This window comes from Hetaerina americana, unplaced genomic scaffold (assembly GCF_022747635.1).
Source record: "Hetaerina americana unplaced genomic scaffold, ioHetAmer1.1.p SCAF_7, whole genome shotgun sequence".
Classification (NCBI taxonomy): domain Eukaryota; kingdom Metazoa; phylum Arthropoda; class Insecta; order Odonata; family Calopterygidae; genus Hetaerina; species Hetaerina americana.
Genome location: NW_027287316.1, coordinates 26,381,924 through 26,399,562, shown reverse-complemented (window position 1 = coordinate 26,399,562; position 17,639 = coordinate 26,381,924). Strand labels below are relative to the sequence as shown.

At 39.3% G+C, this 17,639-nt stretch overlaps 3 protein-coding genes across 4 annotated transcripts in view; 2 read left to right on the top strand and 1 right to left on the bottom strand.

Annotated features, from left to right (window-relative positions):
• LOC139696402 (uncharacterized) overlaps positions 1-2,972 on the top strand; it is a 33,327-nt gene extending 30,355 nt beyond the window's left edge. The window contains exon 8 of one of the 2 annotated variants that reach the window (XM_071595151.1): positions 2,238-2,972. In XM_071595151.1, coding sequence (XP_071451252.1) covers positions 2,238-2,340 — 103 coding nt within the window. In that variant the 3' untranslated portion in view covers positions 2,341-2,972. The remainder of the gene's footprint in view (positions 1-2,237) is intronic. The other variant, XM_071595152.1, reaches the window with a different exon arrangement.
• A 988-nt stretch (positions 2,973-3,960) lies between these two features.
• LOC139696372 (calmodulin-like protein 4) lies at positions 3,961-5,362 on the bottom strand. Its single transcript, XM_071595120.1, has 5 exons — positions 5,202-5,362; positions 5,058-5,088; positions 4,764-4,895; positions 4,499-4,681; positions 3,961-4,367 (listed from the first exon to the last, which is right to left on the bottom strand). Exons 1-5 carry the CDS (start codon positions 5,202-5,204, stop codon positions 4,267-4,269), a joined length of 450 nt encoding a protein of 149 aa, XP_071451221.1. The 5' UTR covers positions 5,205-5,362; the 3' UTR covers positions 3,961-4,266.
• Positions 5,363-5,460: 98 nt separating this feature from the next.
• DPCoAC (dephosphocoenzyme A carrier) overlaps positions 5,461-17,639 on the top strand; it is a 131,142-nt gene continuing 118,963 nt past the window's right edge. Inside the window, exon 1 of the mRNA XM_071595864.1 lies at positions 5,461-5,663. The gene's annotated coding sequence lies outside the window, so the exon portion shown is untranslated. The remainder of the gene's footprint in view (positions 5,664-17,639) is intronic.

Genomic DNA, 17,639 nt, shown 5'->3' with positions numbered 1-17,639 from the left:
CTAGTTACATATTCAATGGGTAGTTACTCATTTTCATTTTACATGGTTTGTATAAAAAGTATTGGGTAAAGTTTCTTAGAAGTAATTTATTTCAGATATTGCTACAATGCCTCAAAATTCTTCAAAGGACATCTCTGAGTGTCAACACACTTTCCAGTAGCTTTTCTATGGCTCAAAGGCTCCCTCATTATTAGATTCCAAAAAGTCCTTAAGGGTATGCGTGCAAACTTCTTTGATGGCACTTGGTGCCCCATGGTGGTGTCCTCTGAGGGAGGATTTCACTTTTGTCAATAGGAAATAGTCCACTAGTGCCAAGTTGGGACTGTGAGGAGGTTGGGAAATCATTGCAATGCCATTGCAGAAGGTCTTTGCAGGCAAACACTCAATTTGGCTCAATCATCCGTTGAAACCTTTGGGACAAGTTTATCGCAGATCTTATGCATCATTGGATTCAGTGATAATGGTGTGCACTGTCATCTTATCAATGCCAATACGACATGCGATCATGAGCACATTTAACTGATGATCTGAATTTAGCACTTCATGCACATGTCAGGAAAAAAGTTACCGATACTTTTCATTCAAATTTGGAATGCAGGTACCTTTTCAAAGGGGAGAAATAGCTGGGCACCCAATACTCTGGTACGATTCCCTTCTACCTTTGAGATAGACATCTGCCCAATGATAACTCCCCCAAAATCATCTTTGGCATCCAGAATGCACCGTAAACTTAACTTGGGGAAGCATTTGGTGATTATTTACACCGTTTTCAGCCAATGTACTGAGCACTATAGGTCGCTCCATAATCCCTAGGGTGATATCTTTCTTGAGGAGGCCACTTGCATCAGAGAACATTTGAGTTAATTTAAATTTCTGAATACGTTTGAAAATACTACATAATTTTAACACAGCAGCCCCTTTATGTAGCATGCTTGAGAAAGTATTTCCCCAGTGAAAGAGAAAAATACATTTGCAGGCAGAAATGGATTGCCATTTCTTTGGGCCTATAGGGAAATGAGATGTGGTTAATTATTTTCAGTTTCACTGGGTGTGTGTGTAAAATAGTGAATAGCACAACATGTCCAATGATGATAAATATACTACCTTGGTATTAAACATTTCCAGAATTTTTAGTGACTGAGAAAAGTCTAAATTAATGTTTGTGATACTACCAAAAGTTATTTAATATGAATCAATCATGTCTAGTTCTTACATTAACAATAAAATATAGAAATAGTAATGCTACATAAAGTGAAATTAATCTATAAAAATGACATAATCATTGCATGAATTTTTACACATAACGTAGTGCCTTCAAATTTCTGTCTGGATTTGGGGTATTGGTTTGCAAAAGTCATTATCTGCCATCTCATTATTTGTTGCATACACTTATGCTATGGGGTCAAATTAGTGTATTCCTTGACAGCTGGGATATCCTGTTGGACAATAAGACCTCATTCAAAAGATTTAGGTCTTCTGAAATGGTTTTCTTTTTCATTTTGGTAAAATGTAAGGAAGTGCCTTAAGGTCCAAATCATGCTCAAGTAGTGATATGTTGTTTGTATTGTAATCTTAATAATATTTCCATTTCAATGTAGTGCCCACATGAAAGACAAATAGGTACGTAAAACCTTTCCTTTCATTGCTTATTAAGTAGGAATTATATTTAAAGTTAAGGAAAAAGTAAAATTATAGCCTTTCAGCATATTTCACCATCTAAACCTATGTTTGTTGATTAAATATACACCCCTTCCTTGTGTTTTTATATGTTATCTCTTTTATATTATGTAGAGTAAACATAAGTATATTTTTTCTGCGTTCAGATCATCATTCTCATTTTACAAGAAATAAAAATCCCTGGCATTGCAAAGCCGTTGGCACAAAAAAGGACAAAATTGGAACCCATGAGATTGGTTCACATTTGTGTAACAGACTTCCCCTCAATCTTTTAAATTCTGTGAATATTTATTCTTTCAAGGCCAAGTTGAAAAAAAATTCTTGAGAAAAATTTATGATTTCATTGAAGATTTATGGATAATGTCACTTAACTGTATTATATTAGTTATCATATTTGTGCCGTAAACTAGTTTGTTTTATTAAATGACCTTTACCATCTTAGTTACGGTATTATTTCTAATGGTTTTACAAATATATGTGATCTCTTGGGAAAGTAAAAATAATTATTATAATATATTTTATGTTCCTGTCAATGAAATCAACCTTTTCTCCTATTTCAGAACATTTTGCTTGTCAGACGTTAACTATTCTGAAGATTCAAGATCTTTATTTGTTCCGATGAGAAATGTTTTATTGCCTCTTCATAATAATGGAATTGGTTAATTTAAAAGTTATGTAAATTTGCATTAGAGAATCTTCCATTGAAAGTCCAAAAAACACATGTATTGTTGCACTTGCAGCATATTTCTTATATTGTATTCATCTAGCAAGTGGCACATAAGGGAGTGTTGCCTGCCATTTTATACTTAAGAATTCTTTGAACATGAAAGGTTTTCTTAAGCATGAAAATGTCTTTCAAATTTTTATTGATTGTGTCATTTGGAAGTAAATGTACGTAGGTACCAAGAACAACCTTCCCTGTGTTAAAGCCGATATTAAGGCCTCCACATAATACTGTGTGGAATTAACTATCAATGTCTTACTGAAAATATTATACCAATATAGTATCAGAGTAATCACAATTCAGTGACAAATGAATTGAGCATGCATTGCTGTTCCTTCTAACTAAATATCAAACAAACATTAAATGGCTCACCCAGGATTCATCAAGCCTATTATTTTCTTAATAGACAGTAAATAAAATTACATTATTCATTTTGATGAAAGTCGGGTCATGAAAATAGATATCCCCGAACCATACATTGCATTGTTAAGTGCATCTCAGGTAAATTACTCTATAAGATTTAGGACTAATATAGAGTATAATAATGTTGACATTGCATAGTTCATGTATCAGAAAGTTATAAGAAAGATTTTCTGATGATGCAGTGTTGGCTAGGTAAGAGTGCCTATAAACCATGTTGAGAGAACTGGAGACCAACCTTAACACTGGATTTAAAATATAAATATCATTTGGGAAAGGACAAAAGACCCTTAGAGTGACAATGTTAAAGTATCCTGGAAGCTAAATTACATCAGTTGGATTAATCAAGCCAAGCTGGTTTTCAATAAAAGATGTTCTTTGAATCCATCATGAGCCTCAAGAAATAGGTCCTCAACACTTTTGAATGGAGAATGAATATTTTATGGAAGTGAGATCTGGACTTGTGGCTTAGCTGGACAAAAGAGAGATGGCTCTTTGTAGTGGTGGAGCTACTTAAGGATGGTGAGACCCGTAAATAGATCTTGGGTAAATAGGGTAACCAATGATAAGGTACTAATGGGAGTTGCTGTATCTGAGGAACACAATGTTAAAGAGATGACATACAGGTCACCTTTTATGACACAAGTGAGTGTCATCAACTGCTGGTACAACCAGGGGAATCAATGAGAGAAACAGACTTGGATGGGAATATATGAAAGGTATTAGAGAGGGTATAGAGTGTCATTCCTACCTGAAGTTAACAAAACTGGGATTTGAGCAGGATACAAACTACTGCAAACCAAGCTTCGGATTACTGACCAAGGAAGAAGATACCTAAAACAACAGTGCACCAATTTTAGGTATACAATTTTCTCATCTCCCAATTCCACAGTTGAATGAGGGCAAAGCCAAAAGGAGATGAGTTATTTCATAAGTTTGGCGGGACCCTTTTGTAAAATTGAGTTCAGCTTAAAAAAATCAGCACTGATGTCTGCTGAGACCCAGTTGTTAGATATGAAATGGCCTCATTCATTCTATAAATCAATGGTTACCCCCTCACCAAAGCCATAAATACAATAATCAATGGAATCTGAGCGTGCTCGAAGGAATCCCACAGGAAAAATTACTGGAAACAAAGAAATTTCAATCAACAGCATTTATTTGTAACAATCTACATTTAATAATACCCACACAATTTAAATAGAGAATAAATATAGTATTAAAAATACGATTTATGAGAAAATGAATATGAAATATATGCCACCACCAACGTATCTTATTAGTTTTCTTCAAAGTGCCAATTCTTCTCAAGATACTGATAATACTATGGAATGGTTTATAAGTAAAATAATTTAGTTGTAGTAAAGACTGGCGTCCCTTCTTCATATCCCTGAAAATCTTCAAATATAAGCATGATCCTTATTATTGAAGGCGTTAACTGCACTTTAGTAGTAATCGGGAACAGGAGCACAGGCAATCTTAACGAAATCTTCGTATCTCACCATTCCATTCGGGGTGACATTTGCTTCCCGAAAAATTTGTTCAACTGAAACAAAGTTACATTTAAAACATCACTATTATTATCATGAATCCTATCCAAATAGTTGGTCGCCGTTCTGTAATTCTCTTTAGCTACAAATTGATCAGCTATTTTAAGACTAAAATAATATCACTAACCTTCCTTAGGAGATAATTTTTCTCCCCACTTAAGCAGAATGTGTCGAAGCTGTTTCGCTGGAATTGTACCCTTTCGTGAATGATCACCTGCTCGAAAGGCTTCGACAACTTCTTTAGGAAGATCTTCCACAGTACTGTGAATATGCATGACATCTAAAAAATCTGCGAACGACATCTTACCACCTGTGGAGTAGAAGTTTTTCTATTAGTTGAACTTTTGTATTCAATCATCGAGAATGAGAAAAACATGAATTAATTACAATACCTTTATCCTTTAAATATTTCTTCAATTCTGCGATTGTGGGACTCATTCCCAAAGACCTCATGATCACAGTCAGTTCATCTAGGGATTTAATTTGTCCACTTCTAGCAAACAGGTAGAAACATTCACGGAATTCTAAGAATGGAAATGAAATGTGAATGTAAATAAAATGAAAATATTTTATTTATTTAATGACTTCATAAAACGCCTTTATTTCAAACCAATTTGGTGGTAAGGCTTAAACAGAGTTGGGACAGAAATGCATGATCAGAAATTTATGAACATCGTGAATCTCACCATCAATGTCCTGCTCGCGGAAATAACGCGCCTGCGAAGGAAATGTTAATTTAGCGAATCAATAATTAAAATTCTAAGGTAAATCATCTTTTCCGAGCACAAAAAACAATTCCCATCCAAATCCAGTAAAGGCATCTTACTCACCATTTTGTTTTTCACACACTACACAACGTCGTCCACTTGAAAACTGACACAACCCAATAGATTGTATTATCTCTTAAACTTTAATTTTATTTATGAAAAGAATTTCAAATGCACTTGAGAAAAAAATTCGAATAATGAAAATAGATGAGAGAGTAGCTTAATCTGTTTAAATAAAATTTAAAACATTTTAAAAGGTATTTTCATCGGCAAAGAAAAACAAATGAACGCAGGAAAACACTAGCAGACGTCACAGTAATTATGCGATTCACTTTGGTGCGAGCTTCTTCGCTGGTTTAGTGCGTGTGTTTTTCATTCCTTGGTGTTTCTGAAGGAAAGTGGCTGTTGTGACGGATTATGTAGGCCAAATTATGAATTGAATTGGTGAGGATTTCCTGACTGGTGAGCGACATCACTTAACCTGGCTTATTGCAATATCAAGTTTAAAGGAAAAACCTTACCTAGGTAAGTTTAAAGAGCAGCGACTCCATGTAGATATTATGGCCCAGGGATGTACGTTTTTCGGCTTCAGTTTTCTGTTCACGAAATGACAATTCCGTTTGAGGTTGTTTAGCTGGCGTGTATTTCCGGTATCTTTTCAGTGACTCTCGTTATTTTAACATTTCGTCATTAATGAGATTTTTTTCTCATGCTTAGAGTTCTTGAATGCTCATATTCATAAGTCGATCACCACTGATTGGATGGAGATATATTTTATTTTGAGAAATAAAAGTCGGAAGGTAAGGAAAAGTGGCTGTTTAAGCCAACTTAATTATTGTCTCGGACGAAATTCTTATGTAACTTTTTTCCAAAATGAACTATCAGTGTGTTTTGATTCGCAGTAAATGTTATCGCACGTATTAAGCCATCCATTGAGTAATTTGATAAAACTTTCACGGTTGAAAAACGTACATGCTGAGTAATCATCAATGAGAAAACAAAACGTTGACCGAATCAGTGAGCCAGTAATAACAGTTTACCAAACTCAAGTTCATTATTAAGCTGGCGTTAAGTTTGGAAGAAATTGCGTGTCTAGGATTAATCGTTATGGGGCTATCCTCAGGCAAAGTTTATATTTCAGAGTGAACAAATCTTGCTTAAAACCTTAAATTCCCTCCAATTGTGCTCAAATCTTTTATTATTTTCCGATCATTGCCTCTGCATATTTACAGTAATTTATAGATTTGCTTCACAGTATCTTACAATTGGGATGCCTTCCACCGGAATTGGTCTATACAAGTTAAGACACTTTATTCTGCGTGCTGCATATCTAAAAACTAGAATTCTTTTATTGGTCATAATTTCCATGAACTTGTACCAGAACATTGAGAGTTACTGTATTTAAATTGTTCATCAAGGTTTCCTTCAAATTAATTTGGCTCTAATGTCTATGTCCACTCCTTCGTGAAGGCTTTCGTCCTTGAATGCACAGTTGGGTAGTAATCACCGGAGTATTTTTTGTGTTATTTCCATAAAAAAATGTTTTTCAATCTAAATGTCGGAGGATCGTGTGCAATTTTTTTGGTTGTTATCTCAGCGTTTGGTATGGAGGTGTCATGGCACTCTAGTCGCCTCTACTTTTCATAGGGTTTCTTATCCATAAGGGTTTGACGAGCCTCAAGGGGTTTATACCTACTTGTACATCTGTCATCGTCGCTGTAAACTATATTGTTTTGACATTGACAATGTTTGAGAGCGATATCGATGTAAATTTTGTGCCCATTTGTTGGAAACTAGGAATTTATCGTCCATCAATTGCGACTATTTTTCCGGAAATAGAGGGGAAAAACAAAAATACAGGCATTTGTATTTTTCCCGTATCGCGCCGTGATATGGGTCAGTCACCGCGTGAGAAGTAGTACGTACTCGAATCAGGCGGGGTAACAATTAGTTTAAATAGCCACTTTTTCGTTAATAGCTTCTAGTAAAGACTTTTGGAAGAGGGTCTTAAAATTTTAAAACAAATGCTTAAATGCAGGGCCATCATTTAGCATTCTCGCTAGTTCCTTGTTCCTATCCAATCGCTAATTTCATGTCGTTCGTAATGTTTGTGTCGCACAAACGTTTATTCGTGCATTTATGGTTATCAACGCCTTTGTTAATCCAAATAACCTTCGAAATATTTATTCGCTCTTGGTTTTAAGTGGGGGATCAGGGTGTTGAGGTGGTTTGTGCGGGTCCAAGACAAGGCGAGGCATCATGAGGATCAAATATCGCAAACTGTTGCTAGACATGAAATGTCTTGTGATGAGAAATGGGCCGCGGGCTTTCAGATTGCCTAATTGTCGAAGATGTTCGCCTCCCGTGTGAATCCGCTATATTATTTGCGTTGTACATAAAAGCCATACATTTTTTTTTTCATTTTCCCCTATGTACCCCATTTTTACCCATGCTGCGGGATTGTACTAGTTGCGCTCTTGGGCGAGAGCGTCCATGCGAGGTAGCTCCGGCAACCTAGGGAGACCCGAGCTGGCGAGTGTTATGCAGTACCATTTTGGATTTGTGGTGCTACTTAGCTCTTTAGTTCCAGGATGGCGTGTAAAACACTTCAGAATTAAAACATTTACACCTGTACGTGTGGTGGAGCATCTCCATCCTTGGCTAAAGCCCACTTCGCAAGTCTTTCTTTGTTTAACTGCTGGCAGTCCACTTAATCCCTTACCACTCTTATGAATCGGATATGGTCACTCGAATGTGATGGTGAAACGTCTGCAGGTTCTTGTCTGCCTTTGGATCATTTGATGACGACAACAATGAAATCGCTAACATTCATTCTGTTTACCGAAATCCTGATGGCCAAGTGTGGTCTCAGGTTACCAATAAGCTTTCGCTTACTACCTGGTTTCTTGTGTGTCAAACAATCAAGAATTAAAAAAAACATCTTATATGAATCGTGTCTCGAACTCGAGTCCCCCAGGTTTGTTTTACCGAGCAGACTAACTTAGCTCTCCCTGTATAGTATCCGCCGTCACTTTGTGGAAACGATTCATAATGAATAAGAAATACTTAGTTTTTCCACACAAACTTTATTTTTACGACCGGGTTTCGACGAGGATCGTCATCATCAGGTGTCCTGATGATGACGATCCTCGTCGAAACCCGGTCGTAAAAATAAAGTTTGTGTGGAAAAACTAAGTATTTCTTATTCATTAGCTCTCCCTAACAGGTTGCATAATTTTACGATGTGGAAATCAATGAAGGAAGAACCTTGACAGTTTGTATTTTTCCATTTACAAGGCCAGTCATATTAGTAGTCGCACTGAGTTAATTAAAAACATTTATTGCCGCAATTGATACATTCACTGATAAGTCTTCGAAGTAGCACACCCTTGTGCGTTCACGGATCGCTCCCAGAGTGTTTTCCACTCCTCGGACGCCTTCTGGAAGGCGGCACCCGGAATGCTGCTAAGCTCCCTCGTCACGGCCTGTTGTAACGCTTCCACCGAGCCGTGGTGACGTCCTCTCAGCGCTGGGTGGCTGAGGCATGGTCGGGAAGCTCTTGGCAGATCCGCGTGCGAGTTTACTTTTGTTCATCCGAGACCACTCGCGGCACCAACTTCGCACACACCTTTCTCATGCCCATGCTTTCGCTCATAAGTCGATGCACATCACCTTTTGGGATGCCAAGTTTATCAAAAACCATACGAACACTTAATCTGCGATCCCTGTCAAACAAAGCTTTCACTCTTGCAAGATTTTCGTCACTTTTTGAGGTCTAAAGGGCGTCCTGAACGATCGGCGTCCTCAACATTTTCTCTACCTTCCCGAAACCACTTCTGCTGCTCTAAAACACCGTATTTACCCATGGCTTTATCACCATAAGCTGCCTTGAGCATGTCAAAAGTCTCTTTACCGGTTTTTCCCAGTTTCGCGCAACGTTTGATGGAGTAGCGCTGTTCCAATAACCGGTTCGTGACGGAGCGTAACGAGGTCACGTAATAGAGGTTTCTCAAACGAATATTCCGCACTCCGCAAAGACTGGGAGCCAACTGCATCCAGCCTTTCCTGAGACTCCCCTCCCTCGAACGCAGCCAGAGAAACCGCCGCCCGTCCGTCAATCTATAAAATCAGTCATACTACTTTTGGGACAAATCTTATATTTCCCAACCCTGATAGTAGAATCAGAATTTCCCCCGTGTTGTGGGTTCGTTCACTTAAGCTTTGAAATATCCCGCAAGCCGCTGTAAGGGAGTGTGGCGGAGTCAAGACCCAACGGACCATGAAACCCCTTTTATAATTAATAAAGATTAATTAGTTAACATATGCTTGATGACCATTCTCACACGGATTCAAGCGCGTGCAAAAACTTGACATTTTTTCTAGTTCTGCCATTACCTCGAGCTAACTTCTTCAATTCGACCCTAGTGGGTAAGGCGTCCGACTGATGACCGGTAGGCCCGGGTTCAATCCCGGGTGAACCCAAGAAAATCCGTTAAATTTTTTCAAAGTTGTAACGAGAGTAGAGTAAGCGTGACGGTTATGCTTCATCTACATCTACATCTACATCTACTTAATACCCCGCAAGCCGCCGCAAGGGCGTGTGGCGGGGGGTGCTAGGACACCACCCATAATTTAGAAAAGAAAAAGAAAAAAAAACCGCATGCAATAACGACAAAATCATATATAAAAAAACATGGCATACATTCATGCATGAACACTTACACCCCACACACATGCAAACACTCAAACTACCAACTAACATACACATGCACCTGAAAGTATACCTAACATGTCCATAGCGTTTAATTTTGTTCCGACTTGTAAATTCAACGTTTTTAATATTTCTAAAGTGACTTCGGTTTCTTGCTATTATGATTACTGATTGTCCGGGGAAAGAATGAGTATTTGTACCTATCTGTCTTGGAATCTATCTCCCTTAGTTTATCTTTGTGGTCTGATCTACCTAAGTAGTGTGGGGCCATTATAATTCCTTCAGTGTCATATTTAAACTCGTTTGTTCTGAACCTTTCTAAAAGTCTAAGCCTCGCTTGTTCTCTCCGCACTTCAAGTGGTTCCCAGCCTAAATCCCCTAAGAGACCTGTCACACTTGTGTTTTTATCATAACAATTTTTAACGAATCTAGCGGATTTTCTCTGGACTTTATCTAATTCTTTTTGCCAAATTTTCTCCCACGGATCCCAAATACTTGCGGCATATTCCAAATGAGGTCTAACTAGAGCAAAATAACACCTCTCTTTAACTTTTTCATTACATTTCCCCACCACCCGTTTTATGAAGCCAAGTTTCTTTAAAGCTGATCCGCATATTGTCCTGATATGTGCTCCCCATGAAAGGCGTGGTGTTAGAACAACCCCCAAATATTTAACTTGATTTGCCGTAGTCAGTACTGAACCCTCTATTTTGTAGTTTATATCCTGTTCCTCGCTTCCTTTATTCCAAAATTTCAAAACTGCACATTTATCTATATTAAGTGTTAATCCCCATTTATTGCACCATTCCGAGATATTTTCTAAGTCTCTAGAGAGTAGCTCGCGATCTAGTTGGCTCCTTATTTCCCTGTATATCACCGTGTCGTCAGCAAATAACCTTAGATTGCTACTAACGTGTGTGCTTAAGTCATTTATGTATATTAAGAACAGAAGAGGCCCTATTACACTTCCCTGGGGGACGCCCGAAGTAACATCTCTCTCCGTTGAGCACAACCCATCTATGACTACTATTTGTTTGCGGTTTGACAAGAAGTCTCTAATCCAATTAATTATTTTCTCATTGATCCCATAGTATTTAAGTTTATGTAACAATTTATTGTGTGGGACTTTGTCGAAGGCTTTTTTGAAATCCAGGAATACTGCATCGACTTGGGTGTTGTTTTCTCCCGATCTAAGTATATCGTGAATGAAGAGACCAAGTTGTGTTTCGCAAGATCTGCTTTTCCTAAATCCGTGCTGGTTTTGGATTAGTATTTTCCTACTATCAAGAAATTTCATAATGTTAGTGACAATAACGTGTTCCAATATTTTACAAGAGATCGATGTTAAAGAAATGGGTCGGTAATTGGTTGGTTTATCCCTATCGCCGCCTCTATAGATGGGAGTTATATGGGCTAGCTTCCAGTCGCGAGGCACTGAGCCTTCTTCTATCGATTTTAGAAAAACAATATGTAAAAATGGGGCAATGTCGTCAGCTAATTCCTTTAATATTCTAGCAGGTATTTCTTCCGGACCAGGTGCCTTGTGTGCTTTGATACTACGGAGCAGATGTACTATTCCCTGCTTGGTCAGTGTAAGATCGCTCATGTGTTCCCCGGGTGGGTGTGGAGGATCGTTTGGTGCGTTTGTGTTTTTGTTGTAGACGCTCTGGAAAAAATGGTTTAAAATATTTGCCTTTTTCACGCTATCTGTAATGATTTCTCCATTTTCCGTCTTCAAAGAGTGAACAGTGGGACGTTTACCCTGTATTTCCCTAACATAGGACCAGAATGACTTTGGATTTTCCTCAAGATATTCGCTTAGCATTTTAGATTTAAAAGAGTGTAGTGCTGTGCGCATAATACTTTTCGTCTTACTACGACATTCTTTTAGTAGCTGTTTGGTTGTATTCACATAACTTATATCGTCACTTTTTAAACTCTTTTTGAAATTTGACTGTAGCTTTCTTTGCCTTCTTAATGCCGATCTGACTTCCCCGTTGTACCATCTAGGTTCCTTACTGTCGCATTTGAGTTTGGACGGGATGTACGTCTTCATTCCTTCGCGTAAAATATTTAAGAAATAATTCCAAGTGTTCTCTGTATTTGTTGTCAGTGTTTTTGTCTTGTATTCCGGTAATTTTATCTTTAAATATTCTCTTAGTCCGTTAAAATTTGCCTTGTTGTATAGGTATATTTTACGCTTTTCTTTGTTTATTTTGACGAACTTAGTTTTTAACTCCACAAGAATAGCCTTATGGTCACTGATTCCGTCTATCATTTCAATGTTAGTAATGATTTCGGGCATAGAAGTCGCAAAGATGTCTAGTATGCTTTGGCCCCGTGTTGGTGATTTACCTATTTGTTCTAAGGAGTGTTTTGTGAATATACGAGGGTCATCCGGAAAGTAGTACCCGTTCGTGAAATAAAGACACAAAAGTAAATATTAACAAACATAAAAAATTTTATTTGAAAGAGGATACTTTAAACTACTTCTCAACATAATCTCCAAGCAAATTAAGGCATTTGTCATAACGTGTGACAAGTTTCTGTATTCCTGCTGCATAGTCCTTCGCCGCCAGCTCATTGAGATACGCGAGGGACCCATCTTGCACAAATTTTTGCATAATGCAGATGGTGTTTAGCAATTTCATGAACAATTGTTCGAGAAACATTGGGAAAATGCTCACAGATGTCATCAATTGTGACGCGCCGATCGTTCCTCACGAATTCGTCAACTGAGCTCACCAGTTGGTCTGTAATGACAGACGGTCTCCCCGAACGCTCATCGTCGTGTGTGTTCCCCCTCCCCATGTTGAAGTTGCGACACCACCGCCGAACAGACGACTCGTCCATTACATTGTCTCCATACACCTCCTTTAATTGGCGATGAATATCACATGGGCGAACGTTTCTTGCATTGAGGAATTTAATCACTGCCCTCACTTCACAACTGGCGGCGTTCTCAATTTTTTTAAACATTGTAAACAATCACAGAAACAACACAGGCAATGCTAGCGTCACGCAACTTGGCTCAGAGAAGGCAGACAAGCCACTGAAGCTATCTGACCTCGTCCAGCGGCTACTCGCGTCGTCAGCACTTCATGCGGCACGAACGGGTACTACTTTCCGGATGACCCTCGTATGAAGGAGTTCTTGGCATGAATCTCTGTTTTTGGCAGATTTTCCTACGCAGTAGTTGTCCCAGTCAATTGACGGTAGATTTGTGTCACCAGCGATTATAGTAATACTGTTGCTTTGTCTGCTGCTGATAGTGGATATTTGTTCGTCGAGCTTGTGTAGGACATCTGTGTTAGAATCTGGGGGTCTATAAAATGAACACACGTATAGGCTTCTGCCGTTGTAGTCCTTAATGTTGCACCAAACGCTTTCTATGTCATATACGTCGCATTCATATCGTTGGCTACTAAGATGTGACTTTACTGCAATGAATACTCCCCCACCCAACCTATTTGGTCTGTCCCTTCTGTAAATTGTGAAACCGTTTGGAAAAACCTCATTGTTTGCTATATCTCCCGTGAGCCAACTTTCTGTTCCAACTACTATGTCTGCGTTTGTACTGACAATAATATGTTCAATATCCGATATTTTGTTTCTAATGCTACGGCAGTTTAATGTTATAATTTTAATATGGCTAATAACTTCTTGTTTTTCGGTTTTATGTACGCTAACAAAACTGTTTTGAGACGATTCGTGGTGAACAGAGACAAAAGAATTACATTCACTGGCATTGCTATCTGTTATGTATGTAAAGACACCAATTTTATTAAATTTACGTGGGTTATATGTTGTTTTAACGCAAGTATTTGTTTTTTCAATTTTTTTGTGGATATGAGAGGCAATACCTGAACTGAATTGACAAAAAGCGCTGGATTCTACTTTATTTTTCCCAATATATGACCTACGCTCTTGCCTACCAGCTATGCTAAACCCTCGGAACGTGTTCGTGTAACCTACGCGCTACCAACTGCGATGCCTCGGCAGTATAATGGACCCCGGAGCGATTAAGGGGTACCCGACACGATGAGAGGACGGGCCTCAGATCAACGAAGTCCGCTCCGATTCCCCGGCAAAATCCCAGCAATCTCTGATTTAAACCCTCAATGCGGCTCCAAACGAGCCTTCCGCGGTCTACACGCGGCACAATACTACATATACTTAATTTAATTGGGACCTTCAACTCTGCCTCGACTCGTTTCACCTCCGAGTGCATCTCCTTAATGGAGCGCAGGATCTCTTCAGATCCACGTTCCGAGGCGTCGTTTGTCCCGACATGAGCCACAATGCGTAGCTTTGCTGCGTATGCTTAAGGAATTAGGTTGGGAGCCCCTTTATTCATCAAGATTGCAGAGTCTCCAGTCTTTTAGATGCGTACATCTGTGTTTTCTTTCCACACAGAAAGCATTAATGCGTACGACTACTAATTGTATTGGTAGATTCGAGGACCGAGAAAAAATAAGAGAGATGAGCACCGTCACATGGCGATTCGAGTGAAAGTTCTTTCCTCGCAAAAGAGGCAAATTAATGTACACCCGAATGCATTTAAATAAAGATAAGTTTTAATAATTTGGTAAATTATTTCATGATGAGTATAGGTTGGCATGTGTGTGTTTCTATGACCCAATATGCATTTAAATGCACATATGCTCTGATAGTTATGCATGTGTGGCTGATTTCTTGGCGAGCACCCATGTGGTGGCTTACATAGTATTATATAGAAAAAATTGAGCTTATGTGCTGACCTATGTAACCGCATCTGAATGGTTGTAGTGGTTTCAAATCGAGCCCTGAATCTGCAACATCTTTTATTCCTCGGAGGAATGAATCGCGCGTCGAGACAAGACAACGCGGAAGTTTGCGCGTAGGAAGCGGTAGTGTGGCCGTAGGGCTATATGCGTCGATTCGATGCGGGCGAAGACAGAGCGGACGGACCGCCGACGTAAGGACGAAGATTCACTCGCCCGTCCGACATCTGCCAAGAGGTGACACTGAAGAACGCGACTTGTAGGTACGGATATGTATTTTTGTCCGTTCCCCTTCCCACCCCTATCACTCTTACCCCATCGCAATCCCTTATAGCAGTCGTGTCATGGAAACAAACCATTACCGAAACGTCTCGGGGGCGTCTCTTTATTTCACTTATTTCCCCACAATTATGCCATTGCTGAATTTTAATTTTTTTATTTGGATATGTACACCCTGCAAGCCACCGCCAGGGTGTGTGGCAGAGGGTGAATACACCAGACTAATTTTACCCGGACATGACCCTACCGCGGTCGAACAATGTCATTTTGATCCCCTATCGGCCGTGGAAAAGATTACATCTTAAATCTATCTGTTCTACACTCAATCTCTCTAATTTTATTTGCATGATCTCACCTACCGTAGTACGAAGGGGATAATAATACATTTTCAACATCACTGCTAAAGAGACCTCCTTCCAATTTATGCAAGAGCTTCAATCTGTAATTTAGCCTTTGCTCCGTGGGTGAACCCCAGCCTAGCTGCTCTAATATTGTGGATACGCTACTAAGTTTATCATGACAACGTTTTACAAACCTCGCTCCTCTACGCTGCATGCGATCCAATTCGGCAATTAATTCAACTTCGTGAGGATCCCATATACTTGCAGGATATTCTAAATCAGGCCTAACCAACGACAGATAACATTTCGCTTTGACCTTTTTATCACGAAGAACCTAGTACTCCTCTAATAGATCCTAATTTTTTGTTAACTTGTCCACATATTCCCCGCATGTGTTTCACCCAGGAGCGATCGTGAGTGAGGGTAACTCCTAGGAATTTAATTGAGTCTACTCATTCTATTTTGGCGTTCCCAATGCAGTAGGCGTTAATTATATGCCATTGAAGAATCTTTGTAACTTTCCATACATGAGCGCTACTTGCGAGACTTGCCTTGGATGTGTGTTTCCATTGAGGGCGCTAATTTGCAAACCCGTTCCCTTTCGGCATAGGCAAAGTCGAAAAGAGCCCTGTTATCGGGGTTCGTTCAGGGGAATTGTGCCCTGTTCCAAATTTCGCCCTTGCGATTTCGTCCTTGGATTCCGTCACATTCGCCTATTTCTTCAGTCATGCTCGAATTTGCCCGATACGACAAATCTTCACATCTCCGTCTTGTCCAGAGAAACAAAACTCAAGCTACATCACTGCACTCTTCCTCGCGGTGACTGTCTTTAAAATTGTCCGATAAGGTCATTCCTTCTTCTTGCCTGTGTGGTCATTAAAATTCTTTATTTCCTTTGTCTTCTCTATGACCTCGTTGACCAATCGACCTCTGTCATTCTCCTCTAGCTCCTCATGTACATCGTCTCCAATCTTCCTCTTTTCTACCGCCGTTAAAACTTTCCACATAGAAACGATCTTTTTATTTCTTCGATCCGATGCCGTGTTTGTCAGAAACCTTTTTACGTGTATGGATCGGCTGGATCTTTGACATCGCACGACTTTGACCAAAGGCAACACTGCATGCGCGTATTCCGCCCGCCTTATTTTGTTTCTAAACGACAAGACACCCTCCGCTGCGGGATGTCTATCCTCTCCGATTGCGTCATAGGTGCGCAAAGTAGATGTTAATATTTCAGCGTTTTCGTCTTATATTTATCATGAATCGGCTGATTATGGGTTTAAGAAATTCTTTCCCCAGAAATTCTCGATTTTTTGTTGTTGTCTCACAAAGAAACCATTCTCGAAGTGTCCTTTCGGGCAGGCGAAGTGAAAAATTCTGATTGAACGCAAGTATGTAAAGTTATTAACTAGACATACAAGCGGAAAATAAATGTTTGCTCATTCGATTGAGTGTTCAATGGTTATTCCGTTACCAAGCCAACGGTTAAGCAGGACACACTCGTAGTTAGTTCCCCCATTACATGGATCTACATCTACACAACAGTCCACAAGCCGCCGCAAGGGCGTGTGGCGGGGGTTGTTAGGTCACAGCCGGTTAACTAGAATAAAACCACATGCAATCATGTTACCTCTACACATATATTAGGTTGTTCTCGCGCTCATAAAACCTTAATCACACGAAATAAAGTACTTAGATGCAACAATATTTAATAACAGGATACGTACATTCTATCTCTATTAAATAAAAAGAATAACATCCAGGGAGAAACATGCAAGATATCGACAAATATATACAATACTTATTCTAATTATCCCCTAAGCGATTCCTGTCATGTCTATTATAATTTCTAATGGTTCGAGGCAAAAAAACGACATTTTAAATCTATCCGTTCTACAATAAATCTCCCTGATTTTTCGTTGCTGATCTGATCTACCAGAGTAAGTGGGGGCCTGTAACATGTCTTAAACATCCTCGGATAAGTAACTGCCCCAAATTTACGCAGTAAATCTAACCTGTATTTAAGCCTACGGTCAGCGTTAAGTGGTGTTCGAAGTTTTGACCTTCGGATCAATCCGCGAGCGCATTAATGCCCACCGCACTAACCTTGCTGATGTGCTTCTCTTAGCGTAAGCGTTTCGATGTGGTAAATGATATTTAATACCGTCGAAGGGTCAATAAAATCTCTAAACTTTTTATGTAGTCGTTCGATGAAAATTTGTACGTTAAGTTTACAAATAGAGGATTGAAGAAAAAAAGATTCGTTCCGACAGTTTGCCTTTATCACGTCATTTGCCCTTGGCCGAATAGCGTCCCAATCTGGTTGCCTATGTTTGTGATGACGCCATTCGTAGCTGCGACGTGACTCGATGTGTCCGGGGTGATTGTTTCAGTTGGAGGGAGTGGG